Below are 20,702 nucleotides of genomic sequence, written 5' to 3' on the forward strand. Positions count from 1 at the left end.
ATCCTGACATGACCCTCCAGCATGACAATGCCACCAGCGATACTGCTTGTTCTGTGCGCGATTTTGTACAAGACAGGAATGTCAGTGTTCTGCCATGGCCAGTGACGAGCCCTGATCTCAATCCTATTGAGCACGTCTGGGACCTGTTGGATCGGAGGTTGAGGGCTAGGGCCATTCCCCCCCAGAGATGTCCAGGAACTTGCAGGTGCCTTGGTGGAAGAGTGGGGTAACATCTCACTGCAAGAACTTTTATATCTGGTGCAGTCCATGAGGAGGAGCTGGTGGCCACACCAGATACTGACTGTTACTTTTGATTTTGACCCCCCCCTCCCTGTTCAGGGACACATTATTCCATTTGTTAGTCACTTGTCTGTGGAACTTGTTCAGTTTGTCTGTTGTTGAATCTTATGTTCATACAAATATTTACATGTTAAGTTTGCTGAAAACAAACGCAGTTGACAGTGAGAGGATGTTTATTTTTTGTTGAGTTTACTACCATGTAATTGAATGCAAGAACTAGCAGCAGTAGTTCCGGTTTTTGTGTTTTTCGTCACAGGTTATTTGGACAAATTGATTTTGTAGGTATTCTTCTGAAATATGTATCAGACAGGGGAAATTCGGCTCATAACTTGCAAAGAGAGGGGGTGGAGCTACTCGTTCTTGTTCTAGCATCTCTTAACACGTGGGTTAACCAAGTACTTCAAACCAACACAAAACGTTTGATAGAAAATTTGTGCAACTAAGGTACAATCTCACAGTGTGTTGAGAGTCGAGTGGGTAACACTCCCGGCAAGCACATATATACATGCCTCCCCACCGGATACCGGGGTTCAATGGTCTCCATCCTTCCTCTCCCCATCTGTTTCATGCCTATCTAAGAAAGCATAAAAACACGTCTGTAAAGCCTCCTTAGTGGCGCAGCGGTCTAAGGCAGTGCTTGAGGTGTCACTACAGACCCGGGTTCGATCCCAGGTTGTCACACCCGGCCGTGACTGGGAGTCCCATAGGGCGGCCCACAATTGGCACAGCTTTGTCCGGGTTAGTACAGGCTGACTTCGGTCATCAGTTGAATGGTGTTTCCTCCGACACATTGGTGCAGCTGGCTTCCGGGTTTAGTGGACGAGTGTTAAGAAGCCCTGTTTTGCTGGTCATGTTTCGGAGGACAAATAACTCGATCTTCACCTCTCCCGAGCCCGTTGGGAGTTGCAGAGATGATACAAGATCGTAATTGGATCACAATTGCATATCACAGAATTGCGGAGGAAAAGGGGGGTAAAATACAAAAAACAAATACTTATTTTATAATAATAATAATCTCCCTTCCACTCATCTCTCTTCTCGTTCAGATATAGATGAGTGCCAGTCGTCTCCCTGCGCGTACGGCGCCACCTGCGTGGATGAGATCAACGGCTTCCGCTGCGTCTGCCCACTGGGGCGAACGGGCCCACAGTGCCAAGAGTGTGAGTCTCACTCCCCCCTCGTGACGCGCACACAAGGATGAGTCGCTTCATTAGAGAATCAAGGCCTTCATGTCTTGTCATGGCAACATGCTCTTACTGTCTGCCTAGACACAATTGACCTTGGCCCCTGAGTTTTCAGTTGATTGACAGCAGTGTGTTACTGTGTGTATGTGCGTGTTTGTAGTTATTGGTATCGGGAAGAGCTGCCACTATGCCGGCCTGCAGTTCCTTCATGGCAGTCGCTGGGAAGAGGAGTGCAACAACTGCTACTGTGTCGATGGAAAAGTGGATTGTACCAAGGTGAGTGTACACACTCGCACCTAATTCACACATGCACATTGCGCTCACGCACACACCACACACTCACTCCTAATAAATTAAACTAATTGGGACTTCAATTCCTGGAGTGTACAACACTGAAACAGGGCCTCTTATTGGTCCACAGCTTGTGGTTGACCCCTCCCTCTGACCTTTGACCACCACAGGTGCTCTGCGGGCGGCGGCTGTGCCTGCTCCCAGGGTCGACAAAGTCAACGGGTGAGGAATGTGCCCAGGCAGGCCCAGGTGGGCGCGAGTGCCAGGAGCACAGCTACCTCGCCTGCTTCTCACCCCCCTGCCACCGTTGGGGGGTGTGCTCGTCCTCCCCGGGCAGTGGTGAGCCCGCACCCCACGACCACACCAAGTGCCAGCCCAACAGTGGGCACCTGGACAACAGCTGTGCCCGCATCACACTCATCTTCAACCGGGCCAAAGTGCCAGTGGTGAGTGTCTTTATCTTTGTACACACCGATGTTTGATATCAAATAGAATGGAAGTACCAGCTTTATAGGAAGCCCTGTGGTACATGTTGCTGTCCTCCTACATTCACAAATTGTGTATCTGTGTGTAATCTCCAGGGCACGATGGTGGAGAACATCTGTTCAGAGCTGAGGTACCTGCCTGCCACCCGATCCCTGGCCAAAGACCACGCCCTCCTTGTGCTGTGTGACCTCTCCTACACCAATCAGGATGCTGTGGAAGTTGCCATAGTAAGTCCGCTCCTCTGGCTAGCCAATCGAAATCAATTCCTAATCTCTGGGACTTCTGCCATTAGGGACGAATCCTAACTGCAGGTTGTCGTGCTTTTCCGACATTCTGGTAAATCATGCGTTGATGTCAATAGAAGATTCATGCAGGGGTGCAACTATGGTTGGGAGGTCTGATGGTCCTCCCAATTTTTGGGGCATCTAATGCTCATTTCCTGAATTTCTACGCAATCTATTATGATGCATGGCCCTTCTAGCCGTCTCTATTTAGAACAACAAAAAGTAAGCAAAAATGTCTGTCATCAAGCTAGATGAGACCATTATTAAATATGAGCGATAGCAGAGGTGGCTTGCAAAGTTCTGTCATACTTTCCAGGTCTATGCCCAAACAGTTAGAGTTTCTAACTTTAAAAATGAATCTCTCAAGAAATAAGTCTCTCACTATTGCCGCCTGTTATAGACCCCCCTCAGCTCCCAGCTGTGCCCTGGACACTATATGTGAATTGATTGCACCCCATCTATCTTCCGAGTTAGTTCTGTTAGGTGACCTAAACTGGGATATGCTTAACACCCCAGCAGTCCTACAATCTAAGCTAGATGCCCTCAATTTCACACAAATTATCAAGGAAACCACCAGATACAACCCTAAATCTGTAAACATGGGCACCCTCATAGATATTATCCTGACCAACTTGCCCTCCAAATACACCGCTACTGTTTTCAATCAGGATCTCAGCGATCACTGCCTCATTGCCTGCATCTGCTATGGGTCCGCGGTCAAACGACCACCCCTCATCACTGTCAAACGCTCCCCAAAACACTTCTGCGAGCAGGCCTTTCTAATCGACCTGGCCCGGGTATCTTACATTTTTACATTACATTTTAGTCATTTAGCAGACGCTCCTATCCAGAGCGACTTACAGTAGTGAATGCATACATACATTTCATCTTGGAAGGATATTGACCTCATCCCGTCAGTCGAGGATGCCTGGTTGTTCTTTAAAAGTAATTTCCTCACCATCTTAAATAAGCATGCCCCTTTCAAAAAATGGAGAACTAAGAACAGATATAACCCTTGGTTCACTCCAGACCTGACTGCCCTTAACCAGCACAAAAACATCCTATGGCGGACTACAATAGCATTGAATAGTCCCTGTGATATGCAACTGTTCAGGGAAGTCAGGAACCAATACACACAGTTAGTTAGGAAAGCGAAGGCTAGCTTTTTCAAAAATAAATTTGCATCCTGTAGCTCTAACTCCAAAAAGTTTTGGGACACTGTAAAGTCCATGGAGAACAAGAGCACCTCCTCCCAGCTGCCCACTGCACTGAGGCTAGGTAACACGGTCGCCACCGATAAATACATGATAATCGAAAATTTCAATAAGCATTTCTCTACGGCTGGCCATGCTTTCCTCCTGGCTACCCCAACCCCCGCAGCTACTTTCCTGAGCCTCCCCAGCTTCTCCCTCACCCAAATCCAGATAGCAGATGTTCTGAAAGAGCTGAAAATCCTGGACCCGTAGAAATCAGCTGGGCTAGACAATCTGGACCCTCTCTTTCTAAAATTATCCTCCGGCATTCTTGCAACCCCTAATACAGTCTGTTCAACCTCTTTCGTATCGTCCGAGATCCCTAAAGATTGGAAAACTGCTGCGGTCATCCCCCTCTTCAAAGGGGGTGACACTCTAGACCCAAGCTGTAATAGACCTATAGCCATCCTGCCCTGCCTTTCTAAAGTCTTCAAAAGCGAAGTTAATAAACAGATCACTGACCATTTCGAATCCCACCGTACCTTCTCCGCTGTACAATCCGGTTTCCGAGCTGGTCATGGGTGCACCTCAGCCACGCTCAAGGTACTAAACGATATCATTACCGCCATCGATAAAAGACAGTACTGTCTTCATCAACCTGGCCAAGGCTTTCGACTCTGTCAATCACCGTATTCTTATCGGCAGACTCAATAGCCTTGGTTTCTCAAATGACTGCCTCGATTGGTTTACCAACTACTTCTCAGACAGTTCAGTGTGTCAAATCAAAGGGCCTGTTGTCCGGACCTATGGCAGTCTCTATGGGGGTACCACAGGGTTCAATTCTCGGGCCGACTCTTTTCTCTGAATATATCAACGACGTCGCTCTTGCTGCGTGTGATTCCCTGAACCACCTCTACGCATACGACACCATTCTGTATACATCTGGCCCTTCTTTGGACACTGTTAACTAACCTCCAATTGAGCTTCAGTGCCATACAACACTCCTTCCGTGGCCTCCAACTGCTCTTAAACGCTAGTAAAACCAAATGCATGCTTTTCAACTGTTCGCTACCTGCACCCGCCCGCCCGACTAGCATCACTACTCTGGACGGTTCTGACCTAGAATACGTGGACGACTACAAATACCTAGGTGTCTGGCTAGACTGTAAACTCTCCTTCCAGACTCGTATCAAACATCTCCAATCCCAAATCAAATCTACAATCGGCTTTCTATTTCGCAACAATGCCTCCTTCACTCACGCCGCCAAACTTACCCTAGTAAAACGGACTATCCTACTGATATTCGACTTCGGCGACGTCATCTACAAAATAGCTTCCAATACTCTACTCAGCAAATTGGGTGTAGTCTATCACAGTGCCATCCGTTTTGTTACCAAAGTGCCTTATACCACCCACTACTGCGACCTGTATGCTCTAGTCGGCTGGCCCTCGCTACATATTTGTCGCCAGACCCACTGGCTCCAGGTCATCTATAAGTCTATGCTAGGTAAAGCTCCGCCTTATCTCAGCTCCCTGGTCACGATAACAACACCCACCCGTAGCACGCGCTCCAGCAGGTATATCTCGCTGGTCATCCCCAAAGCCAACACCTCCTTTGGCCGCCTTTTCTTCCAGTTCTCTGCTGCCAGTGACTGGAATGAATTGCAAAAATTGCTGAAGCTGGAGACTTACATTTCCCTCACTAACTTTAAACATCAGCTATCTGAACTAACCAATCGCTGCAGCTGTACATAGTCCATCTGTAAATAGCCCACCCAATCTACCTACCTCATCCCCCATATTGTTTTTATTTACTTTGCTGCTCTCTTGCACACCATCATCTGCACATCTATCACTCCAGTGTTAATCTGCTAAATTGTAAATACTTTGCTACTATGGCCTATTTATTGCCTTAACCACCACCTGCCATTTGCACACACTGTATATAGACTTTCTTTTTTTCTATTGTGTTATTGACTGTATGCTTGTTTATTCCATGTGTAACTGTTGTTTCTGTTGCACTGCGTTGCTTTATCTTGGCCAGGTTGCAGTTGCAAATGAGAACTTGTTCTCAACTAGCTTACCTGGTTAAATAAAGGTGAAATATTATTTTTTATATGTGTAATGATAATTCAATAATCAATATTGTGTTGCTCCTTTTAACCAATTGCATCACAAGTGAACAGCTCTTACAAATAAGGTACAAAGACATAACTTTTGATTGTCTTTGACATCCTCTATATCAAATTTCAGCCAACCTGAGCCACCTGCACGCCGACCCTAACCAGTCTAGTCAATAACTTGAGAATCTCCCCAACACAACTTCCTTCTCATCTTTTTTCGGGCTGTATCAAGGGAAGGGTTTGGAAATCATAAGTTTAATAAGAACACACATTCACCTACACATTAACACACAAACAGTATATCCTCCATATAATTCATATCATAGGCCTTAATAATACTGTAAAGCACTTTTTAATTGCAAACACTATAGCTGGGTCACCCCATCCTGCCCCTAGGGGTCCACGGCCCTGCAGCGCCCCACCCCACTTAGCTTTAGGATATTAGTGAAACATTAATTATTGGTTTCAGGTGTGTTAGGCCAAGGCCAGAGTGACTACCATCAGTACAGCAGACCCCCAGAGCCAGGACTGAGCAGCCCAGCAGCTAGGGATTGCCTAAATAGCTGTCTTCCCTGATATGGGCATCTTTTCAATACATTCTCCTTTTGTTGTACAGTATTCCATATAAAGCATTAAGACCTTATGAAAGTTGCACAGTATACCCTTAATCTTGTAATCAATCAAAGCTAGTGATAAATAACTTGACATTTCTGCCATCCATTGTGACATTGTGGGAGGATAACCAACCTTACACTTAATGGCAAAGCATTTCTTAGTCGCTATGAATGGTAGGTTACACCGTTTCTTCTGATAAGTCTCCAGTATCAACATTTCCAAGCATACAAAAACCGGGACAATCTGTAGACATGCTGAGATAAAAGAACATAGTCTTTGCCAGAATACAGCCAGCCATCACAACACCATAATATATGCAAATATGTCCCCTTTTTGTGTTTTACACCTCTAGCAGAATTACATTTCTGTGTGTATGATATTCAGTTTAACTGGCATATAGTACGTTCTATGGATGGTCTTAAACTACAGTAATTTATATGAACATGACTCGGCATTCTAACATCTGTATACATTCATCAATAGCGTCTCCCAGGTCTTCACATTTTTGTTTGATGGAAATCAGCTTTAGAGGTTTGTCAGACTCCCTTAAAATAGGTTTAATCTTTGAAGCTTCTTGCTTGTCCAGCATTTGCTGCATTGAGATGAGCGTAGTGTTGTGTACTGACTGTGCACCATGGTATTGAAGCCTGTAGCCTTGTTTATGTAGAAAAAGCTGCGAATTAGCTAGAGAAACTGAGATCAATAACGTTAGATTGCTATACTGACTAATAAAAACTCACATTACGCTGATGAAATGTCAGAATATATCGTTCTTCAATTGTTTGGCCGCTGGTTTCATCATTTGGGTGTCCATGTCCGTCCCCAGTGAAAGGTAAGCCCCTGAATTAATGCAAGAAGCGGAGTTACTTAGGCAGATTCAATAATCTGCATAAAGTGCCCACCTGTTGAGGAAACAAAGTTGGCTACATTCAATGGAATAGATGTGATACTCATTGACACCCTCCAAAGCACTGAGATGGCTTATTAAGGGGCTCCTGCTTTGGAACTAGCTAATTGCAACTGTTCATACGTTATGTCATTGGCGCAGTGCCGGTAGCTATGTTTGACAGTGGGTACAGGAAAAGCATTGCCAACATGTAAAGTTGGAGCCTCAACCCTTTGATACAAATCTTACCTATCGTTTCTGTTTTATGGTTGGTCATAAACTAACAAACGGAAGTCCGATTTCCTTCCATGCGGCTCAGATCTCCTTGATATTCCCAACCCGCGCACCACGTCCTTAAAGATAACTGCCTGGTCTCTAATCAGATTCCCTTAAATAAATTTGGAAATACCAGGTGGTGCGGAAGATTTTTTTCCCACACTGTTGGGGATGCAGGGAAAGGGTTTGAATTGATCAATCAATACCATTTTTATTTAGGAGGGCTTGTCACAATGCTTCTCAAAACTCAGACCAACCTAAAAGCACATGTATATTGTGACAGGGGCACAGTGCATTTTATTCCATTTGGTGGCCAATGAACACATCCACTTTGAAGAACGTTGTTTCTTTTTAAAATAATGGCCTGGCCAGTAATCCTGCAGGTGACTTCAATGGGGTGTAAGTTGTAAATTGTGTCTTTTGGAGTGATGCCACCCAAATAAAGGTTCAGTTCAATCGAGCCAACTCTGAAGAGCTAAGTACCATCACTTATATGTGAATAAAAATTCGGAACGTGTGTGTTGGTTGTAATTCTCCTAGAGAATCTGGTGGTCTCAAATCACAAGCCAATTACCACAGAACAGGGGACCTTCCCAAAGACTACTTTTTTGTGCCCACGTGGCAAGAAAGTGTTGAATTTGATGAAATGCAGGCCATATAATAATTTGGTTTCCCCTCCATAAAATGTTTTGGTTAACTGTGCAATGCATCTGATTTTGTGGAGACTTGGGCTGTGTCGCTCTTTACTCGTTCAGGTGAGACCCGGCTCTGTCACCTTTTTTCCCACTGGCGTGTATTTCGTAACACCAGTAGGCCTATAGGCAATCTTATGAGACTCTTTTCAACATGATTAAGACCAAGGTCTTGGGTTGAAATGGGTTCCCTTTTATCATTATAGCTTATTCCAAAATGGGAGTTATTACCTATCAAACACTGTCAACTTGAATAAATCAATGTGGCCTACAGTCTTAGAAAATAGCCAGGCTATTTTGATATTTTGTAAGTAAAACTTTATATATAATGACCATCTGAGCATAAAGGCTATGATTCTAATTTCCACATAGCTTTACCTAGCTCTCGTGTTCCTCATTTCAACAATTCATGAATATCCTACTCCCATAATTCAAACAATAAAATTACCTATCTTCACTTTCACCCCTCATAAAGACTCAAATTCCCCTCACCTCAATGTTTTGAGATTCTGATATGAATGCACATCTTTTTTATTTTTGTATTATTTCATCTTTATTTAACCAGGTAGGCAAGTTGAGAATAAGTTCTCATTTACAATTGCGAGTTACACATGGAGTAAAACAAATGTACAGTCAATAATACAGTAGAAAAATAAGTCTATGTACGATGTGAGCAAATGAGGTGAGATAAGGGAGGTAAAGGCAAAAAAGTCCATGGTGGCAAAGTAAATACAATATAGCAAGTAAAACACTGGAATGGTAGGTTTGTAGTAGAAGAAAGTGCAAAGTAGAAATAGAGATAATTGGGTGCAAAGGAGCAAAATAAAATAAATAAATACAGTAGGGGAAGAGGTAGTTGTTTGGGCTAAATTATAGATGGGCTATGTACAGGTGCAATGGTCTGTGAGCTGTTCTGACAGCTGGTGCTTAAAGCTAGTGAGGGAGATAAGTGTTTCCAGTTTCAGAGATTTTTGTAGTTCGTTCCAGTCATTGGCAGCAGAGAACTGGAAAGAGACGGCCAAAGGAGGAATTGGCTTTGGGGGTGACCAGAGAGATATACCTGCTGGAGCGCGTGCTACAGGTGGGTGCTGCTATGGTGAGCGGAGATAAGGGGGGACTTTACCTAGCAGGGTCTTGTCATTGACCTGGAGCCAGTGGGTTTGGCGACGATTATGAAGCGAAGGCCAGCCAACGAGGGCGTACAGGTCGCAGTGGTGGGTAGTATATGGGGCTTTGGTGACAAAACGGATGGCACTGTGATAGACTGCATCCAGTTTGTTGAGTAGGGTATTGGAGGCTATTTTGTAAATGACATCGCCGAAGTCGAGGATCGGTAGGATGGTCAGTTTTACTAGGGTATATTTGGCAGCATGAGTGAAGGATGCTTTGTTGCGAAATAGGAAGCCAATTCTTGATTTAACTTTGGATTGGAGATGTTTGATGTGAGTCTGGAAGGAGAGTTTACAGTCTAACCAGACACCTAGGTATTTGTAGTTGTCCACATATTCTAAGTCAGAACCGTCCAGAGTAGTGATGCGGGCAGGTGCAGGCAGCGATCGGTTGAAGAGCATGCATTTAGTTTTACTTGTATTTAGGAGCAGTTGGAGGCCACGGAAGGAGAGTTGTATGGCATTGAAGCTCGTCTGGAGGGTAGTTAAGTGTCCAAAGAAGGGCCAGAAGTATACAGAATGGTGTTGTCTGCGTAGAGGTGGATCAGAGACTCACCAGCAGCAAGAGCCTTCTCTGTAGCTCAGTTGGTAGAGCATGGTGTTTGCAACGCCAGGGTTGTGGGTTCGATTCCCACGGGGGACCAGCACAGAAAGAAAAAAAAAATGTATGAAATGTATGCATTCACTACTGTAAGTCGCTCTGGATAAGAGCGTCTGCTAAATGACTAAAATGTAAAATGTAAATCATTGATGTATACAGAGAAAATAGTTGGCCCAAGAAATGAACCCTGTGGCACCCCCATAGACTGCCAGAGGTCCGGACAACAGACCCTCCGATTTGACACACTGAACTCTATCTATCATCTTGCAAAGTAGTCACACATTTGAATCTTATTAGGCTACACAGCAACCTCTAGATTGGGTGTAACAGACTAAACTATACTGTGAAAAACAACCAACAGTGCTTTCGGAAAGTATTCAGACCCCTTGACTTTTTACACATTTTGTTAAGTTACAGCCTTGTTAAGTTACAGAACTTATTTACATAAATATTCAGACCCTTTGCTATGAGACTAAACATTTAGCTCAGGTGCATCCTGTTTCCATTGATCATCCTTGAGATGTTTCTACAACTTGATTGGAGTCCACCTTTGGTAATTTCAATTGATTGGACATGATTTGGAAAGGCGCACACCTGTCTATAAGGTCCCACAGTTGACAGTGCATGTCAGAAAAAAACAAAGCCATGAGATCAAAGGAATTGGCCGTAGAGCTCCGAGACAGGATTCTGTCAAGGCACAGATCTGGAGTAGTGTACCAAAAAATCTCTGCAGCATTGAAGTTCCCTAAGACCACAGTGGCCTCCATCATTCTTAAATGGAATAACTTTGGAACCACCCAGATTCTTCCTAGTGCTGGCCGCCTGCCCAAACTGAGCAGTCGGGGGAGAAGTGCCTTGGTCAGGGAGTTGCCCAAGAACCCAATGGTCACTGACAGAGCTCCAGAGTTCCTCTGTGGAAATGGGCGAACCTTCCAGAAGGACAACCATCTCTGCAGCACTCCACCAATCATGCCTTTATGGTAGAGTGGCCAGACGGAAGCCACTCCTTAGTAAAAGACACATGACAGCCTGCTTGGAGTTTGCCAAAAGACACTGACCATGAGAAACAATTTTCTCTGGTCTGATGAAACCAAGATTGAACTCTTTGGCCTGAATGCCAAGCATCACGTCTGGAGGAGACCTGGTATCATCCCTACGGTGAAGCATGGTGGAGGCAGCATCATGCTTTGGATGTTTTTCAGCGGCAGAGACTAGTCAGGATCGAGGCAAGGATCAACAGAGCAAAGTACAGAGACCCTTGCTCCAGAGTGCTCAGGACCTCAGACTGGGGTGAGGGTTCACCTTCCAACAGGACAACGACCCTAAGCATACAGCCAAGACAACGCAGGAGTGGCTTCGAGACAAGTCTCTGAATGTCCTTTAGTGGCCCAGGCAGAGCCTGGACTTGAACCTGATCGAACATCTCTGGAGAGACCTGGAAATAGCTGTACAGCAACGCTCCCCATCCAACCTGACAGAGCTTGAGAGGATCTTGAGAAGAAAGGGAGAAACTCCCCAGATACAGGTGTGCCAAGCTTGTAGCGTCATACCCAAGAAGACTTGAGGCTGTAATCGCTGCCAAAGCACTAAGTAAAGGGTCTGAATACATATGTAAATGTGATATTTCAGTTTTAAAAAATGTATATATTGCAAAAATGTCAACTTGCTTTGTCATTTTGGGGTATTGCGTGTAGATTGATGAGGGGGGGAAATAAGTGTATTCAATTTTAGAATAAGGCTGTAACGTAACAAAATTTGTAAGAAGTGAATGAGTCAACTTCCCGACTGCCCTGTAGTATCCCTTTCAAACCCAGATGAAAGCTGCCTACTTTACCATGCCGTTAACTTTTTGCCACCTTTTATTTTGTATCTAAAAGGTGTTGCCAGTAACAAATCCTGTACTTATATTTATTTATTTAAAAAATGTGGTGAAATTCTGCCTTAGGCTTAGTATAAAACGTGGCAGTAATGCTGAAGCGGCATTGGCACGCACTTTGCTCTTACGCTCTTGATGTTTGCTAGGCAGCTCCCATTTGTAGGTTGTTCCAATCCTCGTGGCAGTTCTAAACTTTACGAGGCATGTCACTTTGCCCATCACTTCGCATAGCCCACCAGTATGCATGCACTGTTTTCTTAACCAAAACTGGATGTCTCCATAAAGAGTTACTGTGGGAAGTAATATCACTGAATGAAGAAAATATTTGAGTACAGTATGCTGTTGCAATTAAAGGCATGTATAAAATTGTTGTCTACTGAAACGTGTCTTCAAATTGTTACGCTATAATAAATTTGAAGCAATACCTACTCACGACCAAAATCCTGTGACTCTGATAATCAATGTGATTTTTGTTTCACTGAGTCTCTGGCTGGGCAAATCATCTATCGCTGATCACATGCATGCAATAATGTAGCCTGATATCAAGTGTAGGAGGCTGAGAAATATCAGCAGGAGAGTCGCATGCTTTTGAAAGCACTCCCAATTTTAACACCCTACTCCTGCTCCCTAACAAAGCGGAGTGAGGGTTCGTCAGATTTTGTCATTTCTTTACATGATCGGAAAGAGCCAGATTCTAAAGTTTCTAAAGCACATGCAGGCGCCTACATTCTCTCAAAAAGGAGAGGGCTTGGGCTCTGTTTGAGAATCACTTTTTTTGTTGCATGGGCTCTGTTTAAAAAATATCACTTAACGAACTTCTGATTTCATTTGCATGGCACAGCCATGTAGCCTATAGGCATAGACCAGTAACATAACTAAAGTCAATATGCCATTCTATTCTTTAAAATGTTTCTTCGAACCTGCCTATATGAAGTAAAAAAGGATTTCTTTGTGATGGTGTATATTCAGTGGATTTATTAAAATAGACGCCCACCCACATCGGCCCAGTGTGATGGTGTGATCACAGAGGCTGGTGATGAATCAATCAATACATTGTTGCACAGGACAGGCAGAGATACGCACATTCAAATATACCATCCTGCCACCCTCCCGGCCCTTTTTCCTGCGTCGTCGGCACCGCCATTCCAGCTGGTCTGAATTGCTAGTTGGGTCATGGGTTGGGGGTATTCCAATGAGTTGGGTCTGGGGTTGTTGTAACTGATTCTGATGGTTGTCTATTGTATTTAATTTGAGCTTAAAGGCCATGGAACAATTCTCTGATTGTATTGGGATAAAGAGTGGGCATTGTCTGGTAACTGTGCTGCCTGGAGCTGTATGCATGGAAATGTGTATTGGTGGGGTTACTGTTAAGGTGAGGGGTTTATTATTAATGAAATTGGGGGCATGTGTTTTGGGGGTTTGTGTAAGAGGTTCTTATGATCATTAACCACATTACCGTTTTGGGGTGATTTTTAATGTGCCTTGTGTTTAAATGATTGGTTTCATTACCCATTACACGTGCACACACAGCTTCGTAGACTTAATGACACGCACAGACACAGGATGATGCCACTCGGAGTTTAATCCTGGAAATAAAATGCCACACACACTTCCTCTTTCCTTTTCTCACCCCTTCCCCCTTTCTTTACTGTTTTCCAGTCGTTCCAGCCGGATGAGCAGCCGGACCACAGTCTGATCCAAGAGGCGGCCAGCACCATTGTGGGCACGCTGTCTAAGCGTCACAACAGCACAGTCATGCTGGCTGTCATTGAGGTCAAAGTGGAAACGCAGGTCATGCCCCCCACAGTGGGTAAGTAAAATGCCTGAGGTTGACCCCCAGGGCTGTGTTGTAGTCCTTCAATTCCTCATTTGATGTTCTGTCTTCCTGAAGGCACTAAGTTTACCTGCTGAAGCCAATTGATTTTATAGCTGCGGTCATAAACCTTGTCAGCGGCCGTCACCCCGGTCTAGTGTTTTCACGTCTCAAAAACAGCGTGTTACCTTAATGGGGTGACTCACTAACAACCTCGGTCTGCACACTTCAATGTGTAGTGCATCCATGTACAGTATTAAATGTCATGAGTCCTTAAGATGACCAATGGCACATAGGGAGAATAGTCTTTCATCCTTGCATTCTAACTTGGCTGCCTCAGCTCTACTTAAAGATGCGTTATTCAGAAATCACTCCGCCATTTCCTGTTTGCTAAAATTTGAATAATTTGCTTAATTTCAGTTGACGTGACAAAACAAGCAAGTATAGGTTAAAGCATCATTGTACCATCTAAACCACTGCAAAAACATTGTATTTGCAGCTGTTTGAACTGAAAGTGAGACGCAAAAACGAAACTTGAGCACAGGAAGCATATAAATAGATCAAATCTACCACTTCATAGACTTCCTTTAATGAGAACGACAGATCTATAACTCACATTTCTATGTGAATTTGGTCGAGTTGCCCAAAATGTTACATATTGCAGCTTTTTAATTTTGCTGTGTTTTATGTTGAGCAATCCATATGAACCCAGTTTCTTTTCTCTTTCTCTCGGTGGCACAGACTACCTTGTGCCCATTCTGTGTGTGGTCTTCTGCGTGCTCTGGCTCTTCTGCATCATTGTGTGCGTGTGGTGGACACGCAAGCGGAGAAAAGAGCGCGAGAGGAGGGCGCGTGGCCCCGTCGACGAGAGCGTCAACAACCAGTGGGAGCCCCTGCGGCCCGTTGGAGGACATCAACAACAACCGCAGCTCAAAGACAACAACAAGGAGGCCCAACAGGAGCGCAAGAAGCTCATGGGCTCCCCCTACAGGATGTGTGATGGAGGGGAGGAAGAGGAGGAGGAGGAGGAGGAGACTGAGGGAGAGATGGAGTTCGAGGAGGACGCAGAAGCAGGCAAGGGGCCCATCTGTAAGTACTCTAAATCCGGGGTGCAGTCCAAAGGGGATGTGATCTGCACTTTGCGGAGTTTGCCCTTAAAAGCACCCATCCGGACCACCACCAAAGACAACCTCTGGAAAAATGTCAACGCCGCCCTGGCCGGCCAAGACGTCAAAGACCATTTTGTATGAACGAACAGGACTCTGAAACGGACTCACTCCACAGCCCGATCGAGGAAAGATGGGGAGGATCCTATATATTGTACTATTAAAAGAGAGAGGCTTTTCAGTTATTTTGCTGTCGTCTGTAATGATTTGTTTTGGGGGGGGGGCGAATGATGAGGGCGTTTCTTTTTTATGTACAGATGAAGCATAATTGTATTACTTTCGAACGAGGAAAAGTGAGGCCTCGCCTTTGTTTGAATTGTACTGTTAAAATGAGCGAACAAAGTCCAAATGGAGGGGGGGGAAATAACCTGTATAAAGACGTTTCTTTTGTTGATAGCTTGTGATTTTTGTTTAATTGTGAGTGGGCCCTTTTGGTTGTGACAGAGACTGGGGGGGAAGGGCTTTTCGGGGGACTCTGTTGACCGCTGCAACAGAGGTTACTGCGGCAACCTACCCATCTCTTTCTTAGCCCCCGCGTGCCCGTCTGCAGCCGTCCCGCGCCAGCCTTACCAAGAGCACAGCCTCGAGGGGGAAAGAAACCCCAGTGCCTACTATGTGGCCTTCACATTTTTTCGGTTTTCACATCTCTTGGTTTTCTAGGCTGAAAGCTCTGTTTAAAGGATTGCAGTATTTGAGTTGGTAGCAAGTGCCTTTCTATGAGCCCTGTAATACTCCATACTACAGCCGAGGTTCCCGAGTCTCGCTGCCCAGTTTGACCCCTGTGATTACCACTCAAAGGGATAGGTGTGTATCCGGAGAGTCCGCCCTCATAGCAACACCATTTCAAAGGTATTCGATAAAAAAACTAGAAATCTGTACATAGGTGTATATAATAAAGGAGTCGCTGTGTATATTTGAATTTAGTAACTTAAAGACAATTCACTTTTTTTTATTATTATTATTTTTTTTTTACAATGCCATTCCTTTTATTTATGCCAGTTGACATAGGCAGGTTTTATAACAGTTCAAATGAGAATATACAGCGTCCCGCAGTCAAGAGCATTTGCATTAAGGTGCCCCTTATAAAGGACTTATGACGGGTTGCAAGTAGTTCATTAACTCTTATTTCCTTTAAACATATGTTATACATCTTCAATCCACATTTACAGGATAGTGGTTGTAATGTATTGAATGGTGACTGTTGTTTTAGTGCTTGCCAGATAGTGAGCAAATGGGTGAAATCATAATATACCCAGATCTGCTCCTGATTATTACGAGTGCCACCAAATCATCCTGGGAAATGTAACTGTGATGACCAGGGTTCTAAATAATGTCTGATGGGAACCAGGGTCTGTGTGAAGGATTGATAACAGCCCTCTATTTGGCGAGCACTACCACAATGATTTATGAACGTTATTTAGGTATCTGTTCAATACTGCCAGTTTGTAAACTAGTGTAAAAACTCCCCAAGTTGTAAAGCCAGTATAGAGGGTTCCTTAATGTAAAGTTATATTTATCTAATCAACGGTCATCTTTTTTTTGTTTGTCTATTAAGGAAAGTATCTCTTAAATTGCGTGGTGTATCGTGGCGTGTTTTGTTCGCCTCAGTAAAGCTCTCTCTCCCCTGTTTCACTCTGCTGTCAATGGAGTTTTCTGGAAAAATAGAGATGGACGTTCCTAACCTGTGGCAAGACTAGTTTGTCAAACCATGTGAAAAATACTGTATTGTTCGCATCCGCTTTTAGCCTGCTCTGGTTCAAGGCTTCAATGAAGGGAACACATTTTGCTTTTATAATGCAGTTGTGTTTTGAGGTACCAACTCAATCCAAAAGGATTTACCTCAGAAGTTGGCAAATTACAGATGTCTTTTGTTTTTCTGTTCTCTTTTGCCCTTCAAATTCATGTTAACATCTCAAACAGCCATGTTTCCTCAAATGGCACACAGCAAAATAAAGAATTTAAAACTCCCAATACCTGGTAAAGTAAATGTTGGGTATGCTTAATAATGCAGAGGATTATGGCAAATGGAAGGGGGGGGGTTTGTGACTTTTTTTTTTTTTTTTTTTTTGTACAAAAAAAGGGTTGCTCTTGCAAAAGTTATTTGGATAATTTTGTAATTTGTTAAATTATTGGTTAATAAATCATTTGGATTTATTTTCTCAGTCCCGAGACCCCAGCAAAAATCGTCTTTTCATTTATCTGACTTTCATTTTTATGCATGGCCAGCCCTTATATTTAGCCTCGGAAAGAGGTTTTACCCAGAAGTCTGCAGGACAAACACAATGTTTTTAAAAAAATGCCCAAATTGTGGTGGGACTCATTGGGTTAAAGCATTTTATACACTACTGGTATGCAAGAGGGGAGAATGAATCAAAGAAGTTCTTGCAACCAGCGCTGAGCTGGCATTCACCTAAGTATGTCTTCCATAGCTGAATGTTAGAATTTGATTGTCTTTTGTTAATAAATATGAGGATCAACATTAAGTGATTTCAGTTCCCCATTAGCTCCATAATTGGACAACCTGGAGTTCACTAGCTCTATACCATTCCAATACCTACATAAGTCAAACCGTCTCATTTGGGGGCCTAACTGGGCAAATATGTCAATGACAAAGGTAAGAAATGGAGTAATGTTTGCCCTTGCTTCAGCCAAGGGCTGAGGATGAGTCTAGATCAATACAATACTGCCCCACTCGATCACTCCACCCTGCCTCCAACACACCAATGGCGCGTGGTCTCCAGTTCTCAGCCGATCGGGGCTCCACCAATGGGAGGCTGGCGTTTCCATCCCATCGTTCATGGGCTGTGAATGGGGGGGTGGGCAGTGCTATTCCCATCTCCCGTGGGTGCCCTGCCTGCCTGAGGCTAATGGGACCATCCCTCGCTCTTGTGGAGGGAAGTCTGGATCAGCTTACACCCCAGGAAGGAAGTGCCCAAGCCCCAGCCGCAGGAGGCTTTTCTGGCCAGCAACGGATGAAGGATGGAGAAGGGCCAACGTTGATGATGTTGCTAAAGACAATGTTGTAATAAAACAAAAAAGATGAAGAATGAGTGTTACTGGTAATGGTGATGATGAAGGTAGTTAAAAGATAATTGCGTGATGTTGATGATAGGGTTCTTGAACGATAGATGAGGGGTGAGTGTGATGACTGGTAAAATGATTTGGGGTTCTAATGATGGTGATAATGGAATTGATGAAGAAAGGGGTGTGAAGGTGGTAAAATGAAGGACGACTTATGATCATAAGTGATGAGCAATAGGATTGTTACACAGGTGTAAGGGCCATATTGCCATTAGAGGTAGACTCAGCCTTTTGACGATGGCATGTTCGACATACTAGACACCTTGTATCATAAATAACCACTCATATGTTATTTGTAGATTAGTCAGTCACAATTTACCCATGATACGTCATGTTTTCATGTTCTCGAACATGGCCATAGAGATGAGTGCAATGCATGTTCTTTGTGCATGTGCACCGGTGCGCTTCATGCTCCTACAACTTTGTACAGTAACTACAGGCCCAAAACAGCAGAGACGTTTAGCCTCGCTTCAGCGCTCTTAGGGCTGGATTCAATCAGTATTGCGAAAGTTCAGCGTTATTGCGCAATCAAAATGTAAAGGTAATTTCCAATTGAGCCGACACATACAGCATTTACCGTGAATGCGGTCTCTGCTTACACAGGAACGTTGCCTTTAAATGTCAATCAAGCTACAACGTGGATCTTCAGCGCTACAGATTGAATCAAGCTCTTAGTTGTTGCGGAAGTCGGCCCGATATTGCGGTTTACTTTGTGCATCGCTGAGTCTACCTTTTAAAACATCTCAAGTTTCAATCAATGTTGATGCTGTGTATCTGTCAATATGACAATTTTGTAGATCTTTATATGGGTTAGTTAACTTACTATGTTGAGTAAGGCTCAGTTTAGTGAGTGCTCACTGCTCCCTATTCCATCAGTGACATGGGGAATGCAGTTACATCTGATCTCCAATCAGTTTGGTCATTATGATTTCCAGTAAAATGTGCTTTGAAACCAATTTCCCCATCATGCACATCACCTGTCTTATTTGAGAGGGCGTAGTGTTGCAAACTCCCTCTCACATTATTTGGCTAGTCCCACATAGATGGTTTGGAGATGTTCAGTGATGTTCACCTACCTGTCTACATTTCAACTATCCATCCACTAAACTTAACCCTTGCCCTAAGCTTAACTTTAACCCTAAACTTAACCCTTACTCTAAACCTAACCCCTAGCAGATGGTTGCATATTAAAGTAGTTTGTTGATGGTGTTTATTTGGATAGTCATCCATAGTAACATTACAGAATACTGAATATATGTGTTATCCAATATCCATCTCTAAGTCACTTTGCATAAAACTGTCTCGGTTGTTATTTTACCTGAAATAATTTAGCAATGTTTATCTCCCAGGACAAATGTCAAGCTAGCTGAATGTTTCATGTGTGTTTCAACCTGTCCCCAAATTAATATAATTGGTTCAGAGTTGGTTTTGGTATTATTATTTAAAAAAAAATATTTAACCTTTTGTTTAACTAGGCAAGTCAGTTAAGAACAAATTCTTATTTACAATGACCGGATGACGCTGGGCCAATTGTGCACCGCCCTATGGGACTCCCAATCACGGCCAGTTGTGATACAGCCTGGATTCGAACCAGGGTGTCTGTAGTGACGCCTCAAGCACTGAGATGCAGTGCCTTAGACCGCTGCGTGTCATGAACATGTCTGGTGGGGATAGACAAAATCACCATGCACACGCAGACGCACGTGTGGAGCTGGTTTGGTCAGCATGTTAGTTCAACAGTCGTACCCCATCAGAACCCAAAATATAAGATTGTTTTACTTCAATGTTTGTGAACAAAGTAAATGTAAACACACTTATACTGTAGCCCCAAAACATGTTTAAAACTATGCTCATGTCATGGAGGGTAAGTTCTTGCATCCATAGCTCTGAATTTGAGAGTGGCTAAATTTATCCAGCCCCATCCCTCAGCTTTTCACCAAAACAGGAAGCACCCTTTGTTTCTAATGCTGATTGCGGCTATAAGCAACATCTTGGTCGTGAATGAATTCCCTATCTTAGAATATTGGAATCTTAACATCCCTGACCCACATGCAGGAGTATGAGATGTGCGATGCGTTGGCGCTCCTTGTCTCCATATCCCAGACTGCAGTTGAAAGCGGACACCGGATTCCTTCCAGGAGTGGCTCCCTGCAGTCAAGAGTGTCTGAGCAGCATGTGTTTATGAACACACAGTGGGTCTGTCCCACACTGAAAACGTCAGGCACACACACTTTAGTCAGACATAGGCACCAGGTACAATGTTTCCCCAAACCACAGATCTGAAATCATCTGTGCCTACCCCAAACTATTATTTAACACGAGTCAAACTGATCTGACAATGGTTTCAGACCCTATGCCCTCTAGCCACTCCTTTCTTCTCTTCACTGTCTTCAGATCAGTGCTTGGTGCAGACACTTACAATGACTGATCAAATCAAGTTTTATTGGTCACATACGTGTTTAGCAGATGTTATTGCGGGTGTAGCGGAATGCTTGTGTTGCTAGCACCAACAGTGCAGTAATATCTAACAATTTCACAACAATACACACAAATCTAGGTAAAGGAATGGAATCAAGAATATATAAATATATGGACAAGCAATGTCAGAGCGGCATAGACTAACATACAGTAGAATAGAATACAGTATATACAATGCAAAATATGTA

The 20,702-nt window shown here is 43.8% G+C and overlaps 1 protein-coding gene across 2 annotated transcripts in view; it reads left to right on the forward strand.

Moving 5' to 3' along the window:
* jag2b (jagged canonical Notch ligand 2b) overlaps nucleotides 1-16,926 on the forward strand; it is a 107,252-nt gene extending 90,326 nt beyond the window's left edge. For both annotated transcript variants that reach the window (XM_014145100.3, XM_014145102.3), the window contains 6 exons: nucleotides 1,347-1,460; nucleotides 1,645-1,760; nucleotides 1,946-2,221; nucleotides 2,357-2,488; nucleotides 13,636-13,786; nucleotides 14,531-16,926. In XM_014145100.3, the coding sequence (XP_014000575.1) occupies nucleotides 1,347-1,460; nucleotides 1,645-1,760; nucleotides 1,946-2,221; nucleotides 2,357-2,488; nucleotides 13,636-13,786; nucleotides 14,531-15,039 (1,298 nt within the window). In that variant the 3' untranslated portion in view covers nucleotides 15,040-16,926. The remainder of the gene's footprint in view (nucleotides 1-1,346; nucleotides 1,461-1,644; nucleotides 1,761-1,945; nucleotides 2,222-2,356; nucleotides 2,489-13,635; nucleotides 13,787-14,530) is intronic.
* The last annotated feature ends 3,776 nt before the right edge of the window (nucleotides 16,927-20,702 follow it).

The sequence above is a fragment of the Salmo salar genome, chromosome 15, assembly GCF_965601325.2.
Source record: "Salmo salar chromosome 15, fSalSal1, whole genome shotgun sequence".
In the NCBI taxonomy this organism is placed as follows: Eukaryota; Metazoa; Chordata; class Actinopteri; order Salmoniformes; family Salmonidae; genus Salmo; species Salmo salar.